At 40.4% G+C, this 25929-nt stretch overlaps 1 protein-coding gene across 1 annotated transcript in view; it reads right to left on the bottom strand.

The window, feature by feature from the left end:
* The window catches only part of NECAB1 (N-terminal EF-hand calcium binding protein 1), a 166054-nt gene extending 145091 nt beyond the window's left edge, over positions 1 to 20963 (bottom strand). Inside the window, exons 1-2 of the mRNA XM_058564565.1 lie at positions 20719 to 20963; positions 13496 to 13520 (exon numbers count right to left, since the gene is read on the bottom strand). Coding sequence (XP_058420548.1) covers positions 13496 to 13520; positions 20719 to 20817 — 124 coding nt within the window. The 5' untranslated portion in view covers positions 20818 to 20963. The remainder of the gene's footprint in view (positions 1 to 13495; positions 13521 to 20718) is intronic.
* Positions 20964 to 25929: the final 4966 nt, after the last annotated feature.

Below are 25929 nucleotides of genomic sequence, written 5' to 3'. Positions count from 1 at the left end.
ACAGACTCACTGGTAAATTCTATCAAACATTTAGGTAACAAATGACATCAATTTTCCACAATCTCTTCCAGAAAATAGAAGCAGAAATAACATTACTAACTCATTCTATGAATCCAGCATTATCCTAATACCAAAACTAGATCAAGATATTACAAGAAAGGAAAACTCTAAACCAATATTGCTCAGGAACAAAGATGTAAAAATCTTCAACAAAATGTTAGCAAATCGAATCCAACAATATTTAAAAAGATTACACCAAGATCAAGTAGGATTTGGTTCAGTTACGCAAAGCTGGGCCACGATTCAAAAATCAATCAACGTAATCCACAACATCAACAGGCTAAAGATGAAAAAATCTTACAATCATGTCAATTGATGAAGAAAAAGCTTTTTATGAAACTGAACACCCATTAATAATAAAAACTCTTAGCAAACTAGGAGGAGAAGGGAATTTCCCCAACTTGATAAAGAACGTCTACAAAAAACCTAAAGCTAAAAGCACATTAAACGATGGGAAAGTAGATGCTTTCCTCTTAAAATCAGGAAGAGATCTTAGGAGATGCCCTTTCTAACCATTCCTATTTAACAATATACTAGAAATCCTAGCTGTTGCAATATGACAAGAAACAGGAATAAAAGGTATATAGACTGCGAAGGTAGAAACAAAACTGTATTCCTTCACAGATGGCATAATTGTCTATGTGGAAAATACCAAAGAATCAGCAAAAAAAAAAATCCAAACAAACAAAAGCTTTTGGAACTAAAAAGCAAATATAGCAAAGTCACAGGATACAAGATTAATACACAAAAGTCAATTGCTTTACTATATATCAGCAACAATCAATTGGAATTTGAAATTTAAAACAATAGCATTTACAGTAGTACCAAAAAATGAAATACTTAGGTATAAATCCAACAAAATATATAAAGGATCTAAATGTAGAAAACTACAAAACTCTGATGAAAGAAATTAAATAAGATCTAAATAAATAAATGAAGAGACATTCCATGTTCACAGATTGGAAGACTCAATATTATTAAGATGTCAATTCTTCCCATCTTTGTCATTTGATCAGTGCAGTCTCAATCAAAATCCCAGCAAGCTATTTTGTAGCATTGACAAACTGATTCTAACGTTTATATGGAAAGACAAAAGACCTAGAATAACAAACGCAATACCGAAGAGGAAAAACAAAGTTTGAGGACTTATACTACCCAATTGCAAGACTTACTCTAAAGCTATAGTAATCAACCCAGTGTTGTACTGGCAAAAGAAGAGATGCAAAAATCAATGGAACAGAATAAAGAACCCAGAAATATACCCACACTAATATAGTCAATTGATATTTCACAAAGAAGCAAAGGCAATTTAACAGAAAAAAGAATAGTCTTTTCAAAAACTGATGCAGGAATAATTGGCTGTCCATAGGCAAAAAATGAACCTAGACACAGACCTTGCACCTTTGAGATAATAAAAATTAACTCAAAATGGATCATAGACCTAAATATAACATGCAAAATAAGAGAAAATATAAGTTACCTCGGGTTGGGTGATGAGTTTTTAGATACAACACCAAAAGTACAATCCATGAAAGAAAAATATTGATAAGCTGGGCTTTATTAAAATTAAAAAATTTGGCTCTATGAAAAAAAAATGCTATTAAGAGAATGAAAGACAAGCCACAGACTGGGAGAAACTATCTGCAAAACATATACCTGAATAAGGACTTAACGTCAATAATACACAAAGAACTGTTAAAACTCAACAATAAGAAAGCAAAAAGCCAATGAAAAAAGTGGGCAAAAATCTGAATAGACACTACACCAAAGAAGATATACAGACAGCAAATAAGCATCTGAAAATATTTTCAATATTGTTTGTCATAGAGAATTAACAATTTAAATAGTAATGAGATACTACTACATATCCATTAAAATGGCTAAACCCCAAAGAATCTGGCAACACCAATTCCTGGCTAGGATGCGGGGCAAGAAGAACAGTCATTCATCGCTAGTAGGAAAGGAAAATGGTACAGCCACTTTGGAAGACACTGGCATTTTCTTATGCAGCAATCATGCTCCTAGGTATTTACCCAACTAGTCAAAAACTTATGTCCATACAAAGACCTGCATGTGAATGTTTATAACAGCTTTATTCATAATCACCAAAAATTGGAAGTAACCAAAATGTCCTTCATTAGGCGCATGGATAAAATAATTTTGGTACAGCCACACAATGGAATACTACTCAATGATAAAAAAAAAAGAGCTATAAAGCCATGGAAAGACATGGATGAATCTTAAATGTATATTGCTAACTGAAAGAAGCCAGTCTGAAAAAGCTATCTATTGTATGATTCCAATTTTATGATATTTGGAAAAGAAAAATTTATAAAGGCAAGAAAAAGATCAGTAGTTGCCAGTAGTTCAGGGCAAGGAGGGACAGGTGAAAAGGACGAGAACGGTGGATTTTTAGGGTGGGGAAACTATTGTGCATGACACAGTATGATGGCTATTTGAAATTCTGCATTTGTCAGAACCTATAGAACTTTACAGCACAAAGAATAAACTTTAATGTGTGCAAATTCTTAAAAAGTCATTTAGGAGTTCAGGAGATCCCAAGATGGAATGCAGAATGAGACAAAATAACTGTGTTACAAATGTGTTAAACCACCTCACTGAAGGGAGTGAGGGAAAACAGTGCTGACCTAAGTAACTTTGGAAACGAGTGGAATCTATAAGCTAAAGGCAAAATAAGCTGTACATAAGCATATACCATAGCTGATAAAGTTGTTTCCCATGGGGTTCATGTTAGACAGTCTGAGTACTACACATGTGCACTGGAATTGAGCAGTTATGTAAATGAATGGCTGACTGGGGTAGCCAGGTTTGTCACTGTTAGAGTGAGAGGTTGCTAATAAGCAAAGGGAGGAGGCTAGAATAATCCATGTGGTAGTGGTTTAGAGTCTGGAATATCAGCATGAACTCATGTTTAGCTTAATATGGATACAAATACAGAAATATTTATAGAAATGAGAGTATACATGGGTTAGTATGCACATATATATCTACTTGCTCCATCAGCTGAGAGATCTCAGAAGCAACAATGACATTGCAATAACAACGAGAACATCTAGCACCAGATCTTGGTTTCTAATACCATTCTTCAGTAAAAAATATCAGGGCTTCTTGGAGAACTGGCTGATTCCAAGACTGGGACAGGAATTATCAAAGATGAGCCTGAAGCATCTGATAGTGCTAGAAGGTAAGGAAGTGCTAAAAAACTCTCAGTTACGAGAGTATGTTCAAGTCACACAGGAGTCAGCTGAGAGAGCTCCCAATGGCCAAAGTGGGAACAATTTGAACAACAAAATAAATTGAGTAGTATTGGATCATAATCTAAACTATACAATAAATATCCATGTGTTCATAGTGTTATAAATAAATATATAAATGAGAGAACAGACACATGTCCCTTGCAGAAGAATTCTAACTAATTCATGCAGATACTCAAGGAGGTGGAGCATAACTCTCAACTCCTTAGGTGTGGGCTGCCCACAGTGACTTCCTTCCAGAGAGTCAAGTTATGAAAGGGAAGGAAAGAGTCAACTTTACAGTGAAGAAACCTGACGAACACCACCTCAACAGGCGATCAAGGCCAACATCAACACGTTGACAGTATATACCCTTGATATGATGTGATGGTATTTTACCTCTTGATCTTCCTCCTCAAAACACATAACCCCAGCCTAATCGTGAGAAAACCATCAGAAAAATCCCAATCGAGGGACACTGTGTAAAATAGCAGACCAGTATTCCTCAAAACTGTCAAAAACGAGGAAAGTGTGAGAAACCGTCTCAACCAAGAGGATCCTAAATGTAATGTAGTATCCTGGATGGGATCTTGGAACAGAAAAAGGACATTAGGTAAAAACTAAGGAAATCTAATAAAGTATGGACTTTAGTTTATGTATCAATCAATATTGGCTCATTACTTGTAACAAATGTACCACATTAACGTAAAATGTTAATAATAAAGGAAACTGGATGTCAGGTATATGGGAACTCTCTATATTAGCTTCACAGGTTTTCTGCAAATATAAAACTGTTCTAAAATAAAAAGTTTATTTAAAAAATATATATAATTGAGTGTGAAAATTATATAGAATTAAATAAAATACTTTAATATATTAAAAACTGACTCACCATGTTATCAACATGGTAAAATAGTTATGTTTATTCATATTAGATCTTGAAATCTACCATATTTAACTCAATAATCAACTCAACAGATTCATTTTCTTAACCCTAGATAGTCTATGCTGGCTCTCATGTTTTCTACCGACTCTTTGGGAGGACGAAATATGTTTTATGTACCAGTGCTCATATAAGTAAAACTATGTTGACCTGTTATCTTGCAAAACACTTTTACTCTAAATTTTATTGACTGTATTCATTACAATAATTTAATGAAGTAGATATGTATTCTTACTTTTCTTTCCAAAGAAAACTGAAATACAACAAGGTTAAATAATTCAGATGTGGTCCCTGAAAGCACATCTCTTGGGACACATTTTTGGAAGGTGGTCATTAAAGCTGCCGTTCGTTTAAAATTTACCAAGTGCCCAGAAATCAGGTAGAAAACTGAATAATTCAGTCAGATGCTTGGCTCTTCACTGACTTGATACCAAATATTTAGCTACTTTATCAGGAAAGCTTATTTCTTATATCAAAATATTTTTGTCATTTAGAATTGTATTGGGAATATGAAAAAACTGTCTGCATCTTGAGGGAATGAGTGTATATTAGTTTTTCATGGCTAGAAATGATGTGCTTCTACTTTAGTGAAAAAGATATCTGTTTAATGCCACTTCTATGGAGATTAACAATAGCATTTTAGGCGAGACAGAAAAAGCCAACAAAAAACACACCCCCATTTACTCAGCCTTTCGTAGAATGACAGATGAAACATTTGTTGGAGGAAAATTTAGTCATTTGTAGAGAATGTGGATTCAAATTTAGCAACGTAAAGAATATTCGATTTGTAGGCAAATTTTACTGCAAAATGAAAAATTAAATGTTTTAATATAGGTGTTAATATAGAAAAAGGAATACAATACATAGTTGAATTGCTTTCTTTTCCCCTCCTCCATACCTTCATTCCCAATGGATAATCACTGCTTCCCCAGCTAGTTTACCTTCCAAAAGAGGAATATCTGTTATTTTCTCCTGGTCACCAACTAATTTCCATTATTTTGGTAAAAATATTTTGATTTTTCCCTTGAGACATCACTGGTCCTCTCTCTCACGCCAAGTATTTTAGGTGGGCTTTATGTATCCCACCCTACTCTAGGGGTGTGTACATAATCCCAGCCTGAAAAGTCCGTTCATTCCATCTCCCACTTACTGCTTCAAGGATGGGCGTGTGACTCTAGTTGATCGATCAGAGAAAATCTTGAGATTTTTGCTAAAATTATTGTGGAAGAGACGCCCTCTCTTTATTCTGACTTGTTGAACTGGTAGGATGCATTCCAGGAGCTATCTTTTCACTCCTGGTAAGACAGCCTACCTGAAAGTAAAACCAACCAGAGGAAAACCAAAATTGGGATGGAGAGAGAGGGAGGGACACAGGGAAAGAGGAAGTGATTCCTGAACACCTAGATACAACTATGCCTGAAGCTATATCATTTCCCGGGTATTTCAATTACAAGAGCCAACAAACTCCCAACTTTACCTGGATTGGATTTTTGTCACTTTAAACTGAATTGGTCCTGATGGATAACCATCTTTTTTTTTTCTGGCTATCTCAATTTCTACTCATCTTTAGAAATTTATTTGAGGACAGTTATTCCATAGGCTTACCCAGGTTACCCGGAGCCCAAATACTTCTTTCTCCTCTGACTCTTACACATTAGTGTATTTACCATTCATTTGGTTTAGTGATACCTCTTGTATCGTTGATGACGTTATTATTCAATTTTCTCCGTGTTTATGACCATTTATCAATAAGATGCTAAGCTCTCAGAAGACAATGTTGTCCAATACCCATTCCCCACCTCAGATCCCTAAGAGTTTGGAGGTGATTGACTAAGTTTTCTCCAGATCTGTTAGCAAAAATCTAAGAAGAGTTACCTTCATTACACAAATATACCCTTTGTCCTAGTAACAGAAGCCTTGCAAGGGCTCACAGTTCTTAGTCAGCCTTCCATAGCTGATTCACAAAGTGAAGAAGTCATATCTTTAGGACTTACACAAAATTAAGGAAGGCAGAAGGGAACTGAGACGTGTTGAATATTCACAATATACTAAACAAAATCCTCGGGCTTTACATATATTTACCCTGCTTATTCCTCACAATAGCCCTGCTAATTTAGTCTTATTATTCTTTCTTTAAAAAAGAGGAAACAAGCTCAGAGAGGCTAATTAATTTGTCCAAGATCACACCCTGGTAAATGTATACTAAGGTTTATGCATTTTTTTATCTTTGTATCTCACCACCTAGCACAGTGTCTGGCATATAAAGGGCAGTCATAAAATGCTAGGAAAATAAATGAACAAATGAATGAATGAATGAGCAAACACACAAATGGTAGAGCCAAGACTAAGGGCTGTCTTTTTTGGTTCTAAACCTCCCTCGTACCATGCCACCTCCAAACAGGATCATAGCCAAAACAATTCCATACATTTTTGCTGTTTGTTTTTAAATTACACTGAATTACTTAGCATTATTCACGTGGAAAAATTATACTTCTAGATTTCAACAGCATAAGTCTGCTAAGAGATGAGCCACAGTACACAAAGCATTCTGGGCTAAGCCCTAGGACTTTCGGGTTAGAGGGTAATCTGGATATAACTCATACTTACTCTCTCAGTGTCTTTGAACAAGTTACCTATATCTCAGATTACTCGGTGATAAAATTGGGATAATGATATTAACTTCCTTGTAAGATTATTATGGAGAATAAATGAAATTATACCTCGCATAGCTTCTGGCATATAGTAATCCTTTGCTAGGGTTATTTATTGTTATTACTGTAATACTATTTTCTTTTGAAGTCTGAACCAATTTTCTCATGGCCATGTAAGTCTTGGTAACGTACAGGCTATTATATTTTTAGCAATTTAGGTGTGATTTAGAATATTAAGGAAAATGGCAGAAACACCACTTATTAACAGAGCAATTGATATTCATAAGTAAGCTCTCATAACTAAAAGTGACCCCAGTATTACAAACAAGCACACATAAGAAATTATATTAGGATTATTGGTTTGCAAACAATGGAAAATGCTAAATGACCAGGGAAAACGTAGGACAAGCCCCAGAGCAGCTGGGGGCCTTAGCAAGGTTATCACCGACAGACCTCTGGGCACTGCCCGCTGAACAATTCAGCACCAGGGGGAGGGCGGGCCAGACACTGTGATCGACAGTCTCACCAAATAAGAATAACAGTTAGAACAGAAAATGAAAATAGGTAACACTTATTAAGAACTTTTTAAGGGCCAGACACCTTTCCAAGGAATTTGTATGTATTATCTCATTTAATTTTCCAGCGAGTCTGTGAGAGAGGCATTGTCTTTATCTCCATTTCACAGATGAAAAATTTAAGTCACTTGCCCAGATCACAGAGTAAGTGGAACAGGGATTCGAACCCAGGTAATCTGAGTGCAGAGTCATAAGCTTAACCATCAGTGCTACGTGCCTCCTGGATCCAGATGGAATCGAGGAGATGACTACAGTGCAGAGCAGAAAGGGAAAGGAATTCTGGGCTGCCAACCCATATTTCTGGGTTACAGAAAGCACTTAATGTAGAAGCCATATTTTAGGGTAGATACTTGTCTATATGCTCCGGGGTCTGATTTCTGAGCCTTTGGCTGCCCAGGGCTCAGTAATTTGAATCTAAATTTTCTATTTGTTTCTGTGACAGCTGATAAGCCAAGCTATGTAAAGATAAGAATTTTCACAGTTTTCTGTTTCTGGCAGAAAAGCAACACATTTATGAGCTTGAAACTGCTCTACATTTTGGGGGAAAAAAGTGCTATAGAAATAGAAAATTTGTTTTCCTTTATTTTATTAAAAAACAATCATTACAGTCAGAACTTGCACTCACGCACCCCCACATTCTGCACTGCTTGAGGGGCCACTTCTTCAGATAGGGTCGTTGTCAGGGCATGAATCACTCTTACTAGACTTTCCTTTTACTTTCAAGCTGCTACGGGTGTAGTTGAAAAGTCTGCAAGTCTGTCTAGGCCCGAGAGTAACCAAGTGTCTGGGGCCGTCTGGGACCCCCGCTGCTCTGTGATCAGTTCTCTGAGGCTCAGCTGTACTAATTCTCCCCAAACAGTTTGAGAAAATAGTGAGGAATTAGGAAATAAAGATCAGCCTTATGCCAATAATCCTGATTTCCAGGGCCCCACCCTTAGTCTTTTCATCCTTACTGGAGCCAGGAGCCCTGAATAGACAGTCAGAGGGCTGTGGAGCCCAGCGGGGGCCGGTGATGCCTGACTGAGGAGCTCATGTCCAAGGCTAGCCTTGTAGGAGATGCAGGAGCAGATCCACAGCCCTCCGGCTGGTACTCTCAAGTTCCCGGTCTGCAGGGAAAATACTCCCACTCATCCAACCTTTGTTTCACCCATATTTTTACATGTTAATTGAATAAACCAAACATTGGGCAACCAAACTGAAAGGCTCTTACCAATTCTCACTTAATCCATTAACATGGGTTATATAATGATATACTGAAGTCTTCAAAATATTCCAAACACACAAATACAACGTCTACTGTTCTTAGACTAGGGTTTTGTATTTTGTTTTTTGTTTTTTCCCCCCAAAGCCCCAGTAGATAGTTGTATATCATAGTTGCACATCCTTCTAGTTGCTGTATGTGGGACGCGGCCTCAGCATGGCCGGAGAGGCGGTGCGGCAGTGCGCACCTGGGATCCGAACCCCCGGCAGCCAGTAGCAGAGCACGCGCACTTAACCGCTAAACCACGGAGCCGGCCCTAGACTAGGATTTTTAAAGCCATTATTTTCTTGAAGTGTATTAGTCATTCAAAGAGTCTTAACTCTTTCAGATTACCAAGGAAGCATTTAGCGCATTAAATCAATAAAACTATTGTGTATTGGGGAATCAGGACATATTCAAGATCTTTGCAAATTCAGTTACAACTATAATTATTCTCATGCATGTGTATACTGAAGTATATGTGATATATAATAAAGTGAAAGATCACCAAATTTGGAGTCAGAGCAACCTGGGTTCAAGAATCCTGGTTCTGCTGTTAACATACAGTGTAACCTGGAGAAATTATTTAACGTCTCTGAGCTTCATTCACTTCATTCAAACAATGGATAAATAGGGTCCAGCCGGGCGACATAGCTATTAAGGTCACGCACTCCGCTTTGGCGACCGGGGGTTCACAGGTTCAGATCCCGGGCGCAGACCTACACACTGCTCATCAAGCCATGCTGTGGCATCCCACACATCAAAAAAATGGAGGAAGATGGGCACAGATGTGAGCTCAGGGCCAATCTTCATCAGGAAAAAGAGGAGGATTGGCAACGGAGGTTAGCTCAGGGCTAATCTTCCTCACCAAAAAAAAAAAAGAGGGAAATAATAAAAATAACTAAAAATATTGAGCAATTACTACTATGTGCGAGATCAAGACTAAGTGTTTTAGAGGCAGAATCTCTCACTTAATTCTCAGGACAATTTAATGGGAGAAGTAATATTATCCTCTTTCACAGATGAGGAAACTGAGGCAGGGGAAGTTGAGTAACTTGCTCACGGTCATAAAACTAAAGCCTGTGTTCTTCCCACGGCTCTAAACTGTCTATTCTGTAGACTTTTCAAAATGACTGAAGACAATGCATATACCTAGAGAAGGGCTTAGCCCACATACGTCCTCAATACGTTTTACTAACACTATTAATTAATAAACAACAGATAAATAACAACAATGCTGGTTTGATGAACTGATATATACAATTGTGTTTCTTCTTCAGTTTTCAAGGTCAAATTGTTGGTTATGCACTTCTTACAAACAGATTCACAAACATTTATGGAGCGCCTGTGTCGTGGCAGGCATTCTGCTCCCCACTGTGGGTCTGCAGCTGTGTGAAACAAGCCCGGTCTCTGCCCTCACAGGTCACCATGTATGGGCTGCGGGAGTGGACTGAAGGCCACCGAGGAGAAATGTAACCATCTCCTAAAGAGATCAGGCCTTAAATCGGATCAAAAGCACAGCCCACCTATTTGCTGATGGAGAACAGCAGGTAGAGAACGGTGGCACATCTCAGCAAGTGCACATCAACAGGAAGAATCAGATGGTGTTCTTCACCACTACGAGCCTTTTCATTCTGCCTTTTTCCAAGGCTAAAAAAATCTTTTTGCAAATTTTACAAATACCAGTGTATCATTTCCATTTTCATTCAACCTCATACATGTAAGCTTTCTTGGGAGTTTTGCATTTCTAGGTTTAATTCTGGGTTCTTTAGATGGAAGCACTCACATCTCTCCTAAGCAATCCTACTATGAGGTCTATCTTTATGTCTAGGATCCTAGCCTATGATTTAAAAACAACCAAAACCAAAAATCTCTCTAAGACACCATTATTATAGCTAATCACTAATCATGTATTTTTTTTCCCATTTTTCCAGTAGCTTCTCTTTCATGCCAGATAGATTCCAAAAACTAAATCTGTAGTCTGGCAGGCTAACCATTACACCGCTATCACCTTGTATCCCCTTGTTATTCCATCACCAGTTATGCAGTCCACAAGGGAGTCGATCATACGAGGGTCTGCTACCCAGAGATCAAATACGTGTAGCAGCTGTTTATTTGCAAGTACAGAATGTGATGAACACATGGTACGGAAGGATGTTTTTTAATGCTGGTATCTTCTCATTTACATTAGATTATCCACTATCCTTTTTCCATTTTTCCATTCTGCACCTGTGATAAATAGACTTTTTTCCCCACTAAACTTCACTGAAATAGAAATGACTAGAATGTCATCAAGTGTCTCCAATAGCCAAGGCACCACAACATAAAAACAGCTCAAGCTTTCAGTACTAAGAGTGATAATATTAATCATAATAATAGCAGAAAATGAGCAGGTACAAGTTCTTACTATGTGCCAGGCACTGCCTGGGGACTTTACATATATTATCTCAATTATTATTCATAATAACACCACGACATAGGTCGATGTTGTTATCTCCATTTTATAGATGAGAAAGCTGAGGGTGCAGAGTTTGTTACTTACCCAAAGCCACCAAGCTAGGTGACATAACTGTGATTTAAATCCAAACAAGCCTGACTCTGCCCTGCCCCCACTTTACGCCGGGAATGAGGGAGAAGAGCAATAATGGAGTGGAAAGTCCTTAATCATTATTAACTCATTACACACACACCCACTGAGCACCTAGTACTGGCTGGGCACAGGTCTACTCATGAGCCAAGTTCCTTGCCCTGGAGAGGCATGTTCAGCTTGGAGAAGTAGAATCTCCACAAACAACGGCCGTCCTCACCACAGGGCAATAATCGGTAGACGCCAAAGTGTGGAGGGCACAGAGAGGGTGGGGCCCTGCCGGGGGCACCTGGGGAAGGCATCCTAGATGAGGTATCTTCTGAGCAGGCATGCAAGCAATACATGAGAGTTCTCAAGCTGGCTAAGCATGGAAAGGTTAGAGCAGGTGGAGATCAAAGCTGGGACAACAGCACAGAGGAGTGGCGGATGGGGAACCACGAGCACAGCAGAGGGCTGCAGAGCAGGGTGCCTGGTGGAGACTGTGGGAATAAGAGCAGAAGGGCAGGCAGCTTTGACAGCACATTAGGCTCAGGCATTAGGACGGGAGCAAGGAGGGGAGAGGTATCATATAAGGGAAGGAGGCAGGTGAGGAAATATGGGACCAAACAGGACCACACGGGGCTGCCAGTGCAAGTGACCACTCTACAGAGCATAACATATGCAATTGCCATAAAATCCAATAAATTATGTGAACTGGTTTTCCAGGTGCTTTTTATTACAAGTACAGATTATGATAGGGGGCCACCAAAGAGGCAAGTTTTGTTGGAAAGAAGAGTGGTAGATACAAAGGTAACAGTGATCCTCAGTAGGAGCCTTGGGCTCCAAGGAAAGGAAGGTGGAGCTTGAGAGAACGAGGAGTTTGGGTAGAGAGGGAGAAAAATCATTTCTGAGCTGGAAAGGGCTGCTGAAACACGAAGCAGGCAGCATGGAGACAGAGGAGTGATTCGGCTGTGCTTTCAGCATCACTGGGGCTGGATATCAGGCATAAGGGCAATGGGCGGGACGAGGAGACAAGGTGAGAGCGTCATCCCATCTGTCTTAAAATTAATCAAGTGGTTCAAGTGAAAAAAATGCCCCTTTGAACTGATAATACATCAATCATTGCAACATCGTTTGAGAAAACATTTTGATGGGCAGGCTCAGTTATGTATTATGAGAATTTGGGACACTATTTTACTGCTCCTTGGGTTAACATATTTTCTGTTGGTGGAAAGGTGCACAGTGCCAGTCAAGCTTTTCTTGGTCTGGCTGTTTAACGGCTAACTAGACTACAACATACGTCTTTAAACTGTCAGATCTGGACTCTGCCTATAATCTCTCCCCATAGATAAGAACCCGTATTTCAAGAAAAGGAAAGTACTCTTTGTATCCTAAATTGGTCAAGAAGCTCTTGTCAAGAATATAGCTCTATTGTGTACTTACACTACAGCAAAAGAATAAACTCAATAAGCTCTGATTTGGTATTCTATGCAACAAAATTTGCAGTAGAAAAAAGGAGTCAAAAGATATTGCTTATGACGGCTTATAATTGGACTTTGTGTAGGCATCATTTAAACTGTATTTTCCTTGATGTAGCAGTTTCCTTCTAGTTTCTCCTACTTTTCTGTCTCTATAGATTATCACTTCCACTGCACACACTTCAAATGGAAGAGCTATGGCCAAGAGCCAAAGGGTAGAGATAAGTCTGGCAATGCATGCTGCCAGGTAACCATCTTAGAGTACAGCAGGAGCCCTCAAGGCCACTATGAAGTTCAGTGTGGAAAGCCTAGACTTTGGTGCCACACAGACCTGGGTTCAAGTCTCAGAGCTACATCTTATTAACTCTAAGACATAATGCATGCAAAGCACTTGGCCCAATGCCTGGCACACAGTAGACACTCAACAAATAGAAGCTGTTATTACTTTAAAATTAATTTAAAGCATAAAACGGAAAAGCCAGAGCCCAAGTATGATGGCTCCTTACTTCAAAGGCATAAATTCTGTCTTCCTGTCAAATGTAAACACCTCTGTCAACTTCTCACAAATATCTGGAGCCATGAACTTGCCTAAAACTCTTACTAGCACAAGAAACTGACATTCTATGTGTCAATTTCTTGGGTTCTCCTCTCGCTTCCATATTATTCCTTACGAAGTGATCTAAAAGTTAAGAGATTAATAAATAGAAACTGTAGATTTTTGGTCTTACCATTTTTGTCTGCTCTCCTCAGTATCTGGAAAAGATAAAGGAAAAATTTTATCACCACTTTTTGTAAGTATTGCAATGAACATTATACTCACACATAATTCATTATTATTAAATAAAAGAAGTTCCAATTTTAAATAAATATTTCCCAATTGAGATCTTTCTTTATAATAGTCAAAAACTGAAAACAACCCAAATGTCTATCAACAAGTGAATGGACCAAGTAGCCATGGTATATCCACATAATGAATACTACTGAACAATAAGAAGGAAGGAGCTCTTGATACCCACAACAACTTGGATGGATAACAAAGTAATTATGCTGAGTAAAAAACCTAAACACAAAAGAATACCTACCATATGATTCCATGTGCATAAAATTCTAGAAAATGCAAACTAACCTATAGTGACAGAAAGCAAATTAGGGTTTGCATAGGAATGAGCAGGGCAGGGAGGACTGGATTACGAGAGGACGTGAGGAAACTTTTTGGGGTCATAGATATATTTATTATCTTGATTGTGGCAATGGCCTCACAGGTGTTTATATATGTAAAACTCATCAGTGTTTCACTGTGCAATTTAATGTAAGTCAATCATATCAATAAAACTGGGAATAAAGAGAAACAAAATAAATTGTGGATAAATAGAAGCTAACATGTCTATATTATATCTTCCATGCATTAATTATATTATCTTGGACCCATTTTAAATCATCTTTGATGGATATGATACCATCCAGTATCTCTGGTAATGATTTCCAATTTTCTTCTGAGAAACCAATCTTTCCCCTACTGTCAGCCCATATGCTCCAGGGTTGGGCAGAGAACGCAGGCCTGGCAAACAGGGTGTCAGATCCCTCGGGGACAGTGACTACTCAGGCATGAGCATAGTAAGGCCAGTGAACCATAGGCCATGGTTTTTCTTGAGTTGTCAAGAAGGATACACTTTTGTTCTGCTGGGTTTGAACCTGGGAAGACACAGTTAAGGAGCTGCTGTCAGCCTCTTTGTTATCATATACATCATGGGTTGAACTGTGTCACCCAAAACCAAATGTTGAAGTCCTAACCTCCAGTAACTGTGAATGTGACCTTGTTTGGAAATAGGGTCTTTGCTGATGTAATCAAATTAAAATAATGTCTTACTGGATTGTGGCGGGCCCTGAATCCAGTGACTGGTGACTTTATAAGGATAGAGAGATTCAGAGATGCAGGGACACAGAGAAGGTGGCCGTATGATGATAGAAGCACATACTGAAGTCACGCAGCTGCAAGTCAAGGAATGCGAAGACGGATGGCTACCATCAGAAGCTGGGAGAGAGGCATGGAATAGATTCTCCCCAGAGCCTCCAGAAGGAGCACGGTCCTACCCACACCTTGATTTCACCGTTCTAGCCTCCAGAAATGAGAGAATAAATTCTATTGTTTAAACCACCTCTTGGTAGTATTTTATTATGGCAGCCCTAGGAAATTAATACAATATATAACCTAGAAATAACCAACACTCAAGAAAGCAATGTCCAGAGACTGGGTCCTGATGACACTCTCTGAGGCCCTGATCAAGCCACCCCGACAGGATGAGCTCTGCTTTTCATTATGGGAGCCAATCAATATACTGTTATTTTTTTTTAATCTTAAGATAGTTTGGGTTATTTTTTCTGTTAGCACCAATGAAATTAGCCCTAACTGATACTGTATACTGATAGAAAAAAATCTGGATAATATAATACATAGCTATGTTATATACAGTACCAAAGAAATATCTCTTTACCATATTGCAAAGACAACCTTTAATCATGAGAAAAGGGCACTTGAGGATCATTTTTCCTGAGCAATACGTAGTTATGGTTAAGTAACCAGAGCTACTCGTATACGTAGGTCATCACTTCTTGGTGGCCAGCTTGAAACATGAGCATAGTTTTTAATTTCCAAAGTTGCCTGTTTTACTGCTTTCCACTCTAGAAACATTACCCTTATTTCCTTCTGTTGACTTCATGAAAATGAGGTATGGACAAATCTAATCATTATTACAATGTGCTTTATTACAAAATACTAATATTGTTACTGAAAATCTTAGCACTGAAAAATTCCCAGCAGATACATATCACCCTGACTCGCATGCATAAGAAGTTGGTCCCTTTTTAAAACTAAATTTATTTAATTATTGCAAGAGGACTACTTTCAGTAGTAAGAGCTTCTATGCTTAGAGCAGAAAGAGACACAAATTCTTTTTACTCCACAGAGGTAATTTCTAGTGGAGACTTTGGGGACCCGTCTCCATCATAACCGGCTTCTCCCCCTCCTCTGAAACTATGAAGCCCCAGCCGAGAGTCAGGGAGACACGAAGCACAGTCTATTTCTTACCTTTAATATACTCTAAGATGCTGTTTCAAGCTCTACTGTGTCCTTATGAGTTCGAAGTGACTAGAATAGGAAGAACCACAGACCAGAGACTTGGACCTAGGACTTCTGTCATTTCATTTTATAAAGAACTATCTTAAATAGCATTCAGCCTCTTAGAGATGAAATTAAGATAGTCCCTTTTGTTATCAAGACAGCTTTTTGTAATTAAATATGAACAGGACTGTCTCTGCTGCAAATTTTGCCTCTGAGTCCACAGACTAATAAAAAATGTACTGCAGATGAGTACTGAGTTCATTACATTATGCTACCACAGTAATCTGGATCAGCTAATCTTATTGGTTGCTGTCACAAGATAGATAGTAAATAGATTTAAATATTAGTCAGACTTAAAGCTTAAATGCAGGTGATGCTATGTTTTTGCAACAATTTAAGGATTATCAAATAGCATCCTTTACCCAAAAGATATTCTTTAATGGCCTTGACTGAAATTCTTCACTTTTCACTTTAAGTTATTGAATGCAGGTGTTAAAATGCAAATGTTATCTTGGAGGCATAAAATATTGACATTATCACCATTCACTGAACTAATATTCTCTAAGTGCCTCCTCCCATGTACCAGGTTAAAATTAGGTAATGAGATGAGCTGGTCAGTTGCTTAGTGGACACCTGAGAGACTGGGATACAGGGGAGGGAGTCGGGATTCATCCAGAACACAGAGTACCATGCAGAAGGGGAGACCTCGTTGGTGAGTCATAGTGTGTGGCCTGGACATCTAGCAGGTAGTTTTGCTACCAGGCCACTAAATCACCTCGAGATAGGATGCAGGGAACTGGGCACTGAAAGATGGATGGAGAAAAGATCATCAGGTCAACTTTCATCTTCTCAGTTTTGCCTAGTGTAGGCCTTGTGGAGGAAAACAACGTTTAATGTATGATAACAGTAAAACCAAGTTTTCCTTATTTCTGTTGTTTCCTGAAACTAGTAGAGTAGCATTTGCCTTGCCAACTAGGGTAGACAATAATGGGGCTAAGTGTCATTCTCCCAACTGGACAATCTCAAATAATCAACTGTGCAAGTTGATTAATCTCACTCAAATAATCAACTGTGCATCAGGCAAGATAGGAGGCGTGGAGCTATAACAGAGTTCAGTCCTAGAACCACTGCCCCTGGAAAGTGTCTGCTTTGTCAGTCCTCTGTCAATGTCACCTCTCATACAGATGAGTACACACAGGGCTTTGGAATGAAGCATCTTTGCAAGGAGAAACTATTACTCATTCCCACGAAGCCCCTGACCATCCAGGCACCGTGCCTTTTGTTCAGGGTATCATGGGCGTGCTTGGTTGGGGGAAGGGAGGGAAGACAAGCAGTCAAGTCATCTCTCTCCCTGGCAAACTTTCCGGCCCCACTTGCCTCACCACTTCCCTTCCATTTGAAAATCAAAGGAAAACTGTTTGGAAGACGACAGTGTCATCAAGCCGGTAAAGTCGCAACTAACTTCTTTTGGGATTTATCTTGTTTTCAAGGATGAGCTGAAGATTTGCTTTTCTCTCTTTGCACCGTAGCAGAGTTGATTAAGGTAATGACTCAAAAGAGGGCCTATACAGGCTATACAAACTATATTCTAAATTAGAGTTCATTCTCTGTTATCTGGAATGCTACAACCTGGGAAAAGATAGTACACTGGTGTAAAAAGGAAAATCATGGTCATCTCCTCTCGGTCCTTCCATGTTGCTGCCCTCTGGAACCAGTTCAGCCCCTCTCCTGTGGGTGGCAGGTGTGCCCCATGCAAAGACACTGCACCGGCCTCAGCGTGCACGCATGCCTTGTCACAGCACTGGGTTTTCTAAGTCCCCCACTAGGTATTCAAGAGTATTTATGATGAATTGATGCTTAATTGTCATTTTTTTAGAAAGAAAATCATATAAGTTAGATTTATGAAGAAATACTCCCTGTATCAGTTTGTGGGTTTGGCTGCTGTTATTTATGAATTCAACATGGAACACTGATGTAACAATAATAGTTTGAATTTATATATCACATTTCCCTTTTTTCCCTCAGTTTTCTGTCTTATGAACTCATTTCATACTCACAACAACTTTAGAATTAAGTATCATACTCATTATTATTGCTGATTTGGAGATAAGGAAAATGAAGCAAAAGCCAACAGTTGTGGTAAATCTTTCTCTGATTTTCTGATCTATGGCTAGTTTCCAACCAGCTGGACATGTCTAGTCATGTCATTAACAGTATCCTCAAAAGCAGTTTAAATCATTTCTTACAGGATTGATTATTCCAGTGGCATTGGAATATAAATCAAAGTTTTCCTCAAATTTGGAAATTAGTTTAAGTGATGCAGAAGCATCTAATTGGTTTCATTTCTTGGAACAGGGAATATCTACTAATTATCATCTGAATAGAATTCAAAAAGCAATCTTTCTTAGCAGTGCCACTAGAATATATTAAAACCAATCAAATAAAAATGTGTATTTATATATCATATTTTATTTTTGCTAAAAGCAATACAATCCAGAAATGAATAATTCAAAAATTCCTAAGTAACAAATCCTTTTTCACGGCACATATTTCTCCAGAGTGCTAGATTTTTCACAAAATATCTTGAAGAAGAGTGTAAACAAAATCTTTTCTACTAGAGATAAAATCCAGTGGCAGGTTTTTTTGAGACTCTAACATTTTACTGGCAAACAAGCATGTCAACACCTCTCATGTGAAATCAGTTTTATATTTTTATTTTTAAATTCTAGAGACAGATATAAGAAGACAAGGCTTTCCTATTCATAGACCTCAAGTTCCTTTAGGACAAGGACCTGATGCTGTTTATTTACAGAACTTGTGAACAGTCATGCATATATAATAATAAATGATATTTTAATTTCCTCTTTTTTTCTTTTTTTTTAAATAGCAGTTTGAATACTTGGGCCAAGTTGGTGTGTGTGTCGGGGATCATGACTTTCCATTTATCTAGCTTCAATCCATTCATCTCCAGTGTCACCGGGATTTGTTAACTGCTTTAAAAAAGTCACAGGAAAGCACTTGGCATCCTGGGGGACAGAGTGCAGATCAGGTCAGAAGGAATGGAGAGCCCTCTTGCCCTCCCTGAATCAGTTTCACGGCAGCTTAGCCATCAACCTCATAAGAGACGAGACTTTCAGGGGCCCTGACTCACTCTGTCCCCAAGGATTTCCTTCTCAAGTGTGCTGTGGTGCCTCCTCCTTCTCCCAGCTCAGTTGGTTGAGGGCTTTGTGGCTCTGAACAGCAGGACTTAAAAGAAATAATATCAGCCAGTTAAACCATTAGCACCAATAACATCATCTGATTGACCCAAGCCAAGCAAAGAGAGTGCTCACGAAGAATAAGATACTTAACAATCCTGCTGAGGGAAGGAATGGGCATCCAACACGTGTTTTGGCGAGAAGATGGCAGGGCCCAGAATGCCTGGATCCTCAGGTGGAACCACACGAGGATGAGGGGAGAAGGCTGCCCGGAGACACAGAGGAATCCTGTCTATATCTTTTGCCTTACATCAGGTTTAAGTATTCATAGGGTTTTCTCTCCCAATCAAAAAATTCCAGCTAATCCATTCAAAATGAACTTGGGAGGGTTCCTTGCCCCACTCCCTTATCTTCATTATCTCTGCCTCACCATTTTGTTACCCATAATTTTATTTCCTCATATTTTCATCTCTCCACAAATAAATGTATTTGGCCTCTGGTCCCCTCACTTGGATTTTAATATGAACTGATAACTCAGAGAAGGGTAGAGGAAAGAGGATGCAGCACCCCTCAATGCCCTTTGCCCATTTTCTGTTATGCCTAAACAAGAAGCGGCCAGAATTGTCCCCACTGAGCCAGAAACTACCTCAGGGGACAGCAGGAATGTGACAACTGAGGGGCTGAGAGAGCCAAGAGTTGCCGCAGTCAACTGAGGGACAGGAAAATCACACATACAAAGGCAGAAAAAAGCTGTGCAACAGGGTGAGAATATAGAGAACAAAAACAGCAGGAAGGGAGAGTAAAGCAAAATTGAAAAATAAATAATAAATAAAACTGCTATAGAGAAACCACAGCAAGAGGGCAGAAAAATAGCAGAGAGAGGAAAAGAAAGAATGATCATCACATCAGAGAAACGGAGGAAGGGAATCAATACCCAAGCAACAGAGAGGACCAGAGGAAGGGCAGTCCAAAGCTAGAATTGATGCAGATAATAACAGTGATTACAAGTTGGAGAGGTACAGGGTAGCAGAATAACAGGGATGAAAAACGAAAAAATGGGAGATGGGAGGTGGCAGTGAAAAAAGAATCATCATGAAAGAGATCTTTCATAGCCACGGCTGTAAAAAGAAAAACAAATGTGATTTCGAAGTAATTGTTTTCCGAGAGGGCTGGGGGAGGACGGCGGGGCTGGCTTCCCCTGGTCACCTTAGAGCATCTGCGAGATTGGGGGCTGCCAAAAGAGCACAGTGGAGATGAGCTGGGACGATGCTCCCTCACCCCCTCATCCCCCTTTAAAACGCCCTATTCGCCCGAATGCATCCTGCTGTATTTACAAATCTAGTCTCTCTCCGAAACCCACACTGTTGGGAAATCTAACTTTCAGAATTCTTCAAGGGTTGTGAAGCCCCAAGCTGCAGGTCTATGACAGCCCTTTTTACAAGCTGAGTGGGGTCATTTCTCTGCCATTTGCCTCGGTGGTTTTCCAGGGTGAGAGGGGAGCGAGGTAGGAGGTAGTTCTCGCCGGTGTTCCGGGGTCAACACCCTGGCTGATCAGCGCCCGGACCGACCCCCTTCCTCCCGGGGAAGAGGAGAGACGCTGGGGACCACCAGCCCAACTCCTGCCCGCTGTACTTACGTCGAGGAAGATGGACATGCCTTTGGACAGCTGCAGGGCAGAGCTGAGCTCTTGCGAGGAGTTGTTGGAGGACGGCGACGTCTCCTGGGAGTCCTCCATCCTCGGGAGCCCCGGCGCCGCACCGCTGCCTGGCCGCGCCCGCCCTCGCGCCTCCCCGGCCGCCGCCCTCGCGGCTCCCCGCGCTCCCTCCGGGCTCCGGCCTCCGCGCTCCCGCGCTCCCGCGCCGCCCCTGCCCGCGCGGACGGCGCCCGGAGCCGGCTCAGCCCCGCCTGCAGCGGCTCGCCCATCCACCTCTGGGGCCTCCGCCCGCCCCGCGGCAGCCCACGTGCCGAGAGGGAGGAGGCGGCCCAGCCGGAGAGGGAGAACAGATGGAAGGGCGTCCGTCCAGAGCAGGCACAGCGCGGAGCAGTACGTCCGCGAGCGCAGCCCAGGGTGGAGACCACATGAGTTAGAGGGTTTCAAAGAGGTTTTGCCAACTTTGCTTTTGTCCAAGCGGACCTGTCTGCCCCATCCTCCCCTAAGGCAGGTAGGTTAATCGATGCCACCAGTTAACGAAGAGCTGGATTACTGTAGGGGTTTACCACCTAGTGTTGGAATCTTCAGAGGTCTGGGTTCCAAACCAGCCTCGGTTACTTTGTTATCTTGTGATCTATCAAGTCACTAAATCTTTCAGCCTCAGTTTTCCTCATCAGTAAAATGGTCACAATGACGGTGCTTACCTCAAAGGGTTCTGAGGCTTAAATGTGGTAGTGCCATCGACAAAGGTAGTGCTGTGGGCACTGCGTAGAGTAAGCCTCCGTGTTTGGAGGATGTCCCAGCTATATGGAAAGCATATGTAGACACTATGACTGACAGGACCAGCTGAACTCAGCCTTTGAGTCATCCCAGCCTAAGTGGCAGAAAAATGAATAAAGAAGCCTCTAGATGATTCCAGCACCTAGCTGTTTGAGACACGCCCAGCCATTTATGTTGTCTCAGCCAAGACCCCAGACATCACGGAGCAGAGACACACCATCAGTGCTGTGCCCTGTCTGAATTCTTGACCCTCAGAAGTCAGCATAATAACACACAATAAAATTGTCGCTGTTTTATGCAAATAAGTCATGGTGTGGTTTGTTCTGTAACAATAAATAACCAAAATAAGGAGTTTAAAAAAAAAGCAAAAAACAGAAAAATCAAACTGATGCCTTTGCTTCACCTCCAGATTCGTATTCAATTAGCATGAGGCGGCCCCCAAGCATCATTGTTTTTAGAAAAAGCTTCCCAGTTGATTACGGTGTGCAGCCAGGGTTCAGAACCACTGAACTGATCTATACTGTACTTACGGGGATATAGTAGAATAAAATATCAGAAGATCGGCAGAGGCTATAGGGTGAAGACACTTGAAGTCCGGGGATAGAACTCTGGACTTAGTTAGGCAACGAATTAGAGACATCAGACTTAATCAGGGCAGATATTGATTAGACTGTGCATTAGCAATGTGAATCTGGCATCTTTGTGTGCTTTTACATTATTAACTGCAAATTTCATTATCTGAACTGCTGGAATAGCCCCTTCCCTTTGACAACTGCTCACCAAAAGAAAATACAAAATTATTTAAAAACAGACTGGCCAACTCATCAAATGGATACTGGTCATCCAAATCACTGAAGAAGAAAAACCAGAAAGAGAAGGAGGAGGGGGACTGACCACAACTATCAAGTTACCAAGTTTAAAAAATACAGTATTATTTGTTACTCCCATTGGATGGAAGATCGAATAGATTTTTCTGCACCAAGCGCAGTTTAAGTCTGGCCTCTCTGACCCGAGCTGTGGGTCCCTCAGTTCTTCAATTCAGCCCTGCAAGTGGCAATACTTTTATGCCAATCCCATGGTAACAAAAGCAGGTGATGAAGAAGACTTTCTCTGATTATAAATGAAGAATAGGAGAATAATCAGTAGTCATCGTTCAAAACCAGGGAGCCATTTGTAACACTTCAGTAAATATGTTCCTTATACCTTTGCTGACACGAATGATATTTTCTGTACCTGTGGCTTTGCTTATTTCCTCTAATGGTCTGTCAAGAAGAAATATAAATTATTAAACAACAAGCTAGTCAATTTCTTTTACGGTTTCAGCGTGAGCACCGTGATGCTGTAGCTGACATCTCTATTTAATGGAAATGTAATGTTCGTAGAAGGCTCCAGTAGGAACGGATGGCAATTAGATTCCCATTCACAGCCAAATTCAATAGGCTCTACAAAGTGATAACCAAACATATTTTTGGTTTTCTTTTTATGTAGACAGTGTGCATTTTCGAAAACTATTTTCACGCATCGTTTTCCTGAAACACAGATGCTTCACTGCTGTATGTAGTATCAGTCACAAACAGGAGACAGCCAACTGGAGAGAGGAAATGCATCTTCTTACCAACTTCTTTGCAGCAAGTCCAAGGGGGAAAAAAAAGGAATGTAATTCTAGATTCCAGCTCTCAGGCTTCTTATGATAAGACTTTAACACGAAGGTATTTCTAGCATTTCAGGAGATGGTAGCTGTGAGGGGATGTATTGTATTTCAATCCATCTCTACTTCGTGGAGGAACTGTTATCTAAACCATTTCAGACAGCAAGGAATCTCTCTTATTAATATTTTAAAAAATTCTGTGGAAGGCTATCCTTTGGAGCAATGATTCAGAATCCTTTAGTCAGCTAAGCAGGCATTTTCGTTGCTTTGGCAGCCTAAGATCAAACTCTCTTCCTCCTCTAGGGAGCTGTTCTATAGTGTGGATCCTGATCAGGGGCAGGACCCACCTCTTCTGAGGAGGGAAGATGGTCCCTTTCCCTGTCCCCTGGCTGCTGGAGCAGAGACTGAGACCTAGGCTCAGGCGACAGGATGCTTCACTTGGGACTTTAAATCTGGGTCAAGGGACATGAAGGGAAGTTTATTAATGGCAGTGGGCAAAAGCAGCATAGTGTCAGGTGGCCACAATGCCAGCGGAGCCCGAGACAATTTAACCAACATGAGAAGGGAGCCGTGGCTGTGATGATGGCAGCCTTGTCCTCCCAGCTTGATCCCTAGCCTTCCTGTCAACTTCCTGAGAGACTTGGAAGATCCTTTTAAAATTTCTATTATGTTTTACCTTAGTCAGTTAGGTTTTTTAATTTTTTTGCTAGGAACATTTAAGTTCTACTCTCTTAGCAAATGTCAATTATACAATACAGTGTTATCAACTGTAGTCACCATGTTTTACATTAGATCCTCAGACCTTATTCATCTTGTAGCTGAAAGTTTGTACCCTTTAATCAACCACTTCCTATTTCCTCCCTCCACTCCCCACCCCTGGCAACCACTTTTCTACTCTCTGTTTCTATGAGTTTGATTTTTTTTGTTTTGTTTTGCTTTATCGGTGAGGAAGACTGGCCCTGAGCTAACACCTGTCGCCAGTCTTCCTCTATTTTGTATGTGGGTCACCGCCACAGCATGGCTTGATGAGTGGTGTAGGCCCACACCTGGGATCTGAACCTGCAAACCTGGGCCGCCAAAGCGGAGCATGCCAAACTTAACCACTATGCCACTGGGCCAGCTCCTGATTTTTTCTTTTTTTTTTAGATTCCACATATAAGTGATACCTTGCAGTATCTATCTTTTTCTGTCTGGCATATTTCACTTAGCCTGATGCCCTCAAGGTCCATCCACGTTGTCACAAATGGCAGGATTTCCTTCTTTCTCAGGGCTGAATAATATTCCATTGTATATATATATATATATACCACATCTTCTGTATCCATTCATCCATTGATGGATACTGATTTTGTTTCTATATCTTGGCTGTTGGGAATAATGCTGCAATGAGTGTGGGAGTGCAGATATCTCTTTGAGATCCTCTTTTCATTTCCTTTGGCTATATACCCAGAAGTGGGATGGCTGGATTATATGGTAGTCCTGATTTTAATTTTAATTTTAATTTTTTGAGGAATCTCCATGTTGTTTTCCGTAGTGGCTATCCTATGGAAAAGTTAGTTAGAAAACTCTGAAAAGTTAGTCTGAGTTAGTTTTTGATGCTTGAAGTCTGACTGATGAATTCAATCTAAATTCCTCCTGTTAAAGAGAGCCATTTGTTAAGTCACTGGGAAAAAATTTGATAGAAAAAATGATTCTATTCAGATATTTGTTGAGTGTCTGCTTCATGCCAAGCAACTGACAGGCATAGCTTGGGAAATGATGAAAAAGATGAGTCCTTGCCCTTGAAGAACTTATGCAACTTAAGGAGACACTATTTTAATAGATAATTTTCATGCAGTGAGAAACGAGTAACACCAGAGGTTTGCAGTGAGTGCTGAGAGAAGACGGAGGCAGGCACAGCTCCCCATTAGTGCCTGTTCTGCATGTCCATTTCTGTAACTGTAGATGGCAAAATTAGGGCTCAGGAGTAGTAAGTGCCTTGGGCAAAATGATGAACCAATAATGGCTATCTTCCTATGAGCTATTTTACCCTGAGGATAAAATTTTTCCGTTATGCCACTGTGTGAGTAAAATAAAACTCCCGTCTACTGGTTTATTCAGCTTAGAGCTCTTCCCTTCAAAGCCCCCAGTATCCTCCATGAACCCTATGCATTGCTACCATCAGTGTGTCCTGTGTCATCTTTCTCATGGGCCAGCTTTCTCTCCTGTAAAAACAAGGAAGAGGAATTGTGTGCAAAGGGCTTAGCAATGCTAGGCACAGAGATTGCGCTGAGCAGAGACAGTCACTGTTAGCCCCGCCAGCACCACTGCTTGGCAACCGTATTGTAAGGACCAGCCAGACTTCACATCAAGTGCATGAGGGGTGTCTGGCACATGGGCGTCTGGTAAGCAGTGGTGGCCACTATGACTGAGATTGCTATCTATAGGCCTGGACACCACTGATTGCTCCCTCCTTCCTAAAACTCTTCTCCCAGCTTCTGATCATGTTCCTCCTCCTCTATTTAGTTTTCTTCGTGAAATCTTCTAATTCTCGTAGCTTTCTAAATGTTAATGTTTTCTAAATCGTGTGCCTGGTTCACCTTTTCCCCTCTTTCTCACTGTCTCTTTCTCTCCTCCACATGCTGATATTGTTCAATCCCACCATTTCTACTAGTCTATAGGCTGATGACTATGTAACCAGCAGACTCTCCCCTCACCTATAGATTCACATTTCAGCCTGGCTGATGCACATCTCCCTGTGGATTTTTCTTAGGCATTTTGAATTGAAT

The sequence above is a fragment of the Diceros bicornis genome, chromosome 21, assembly GCF_020826845.1.
Source record: "Diceros bicornis minor isolate mBicDic1 chromosome 21, mDicBic1.mat.cur, whole genome shotgun sequence".
Taxonomy (NCBI): domain Eukaryota; kingdom Metazoa; phylum Chordata; class Mammalia; order Perissodactyla; family Rhinocerotidae; genus Diceros; species Diceros bicornis.
The sequence above is the reverse complement of the archived record's forward strand: the minus strand, read 5'-3'. Positions and strand labels throughout refer to the sequence as shown.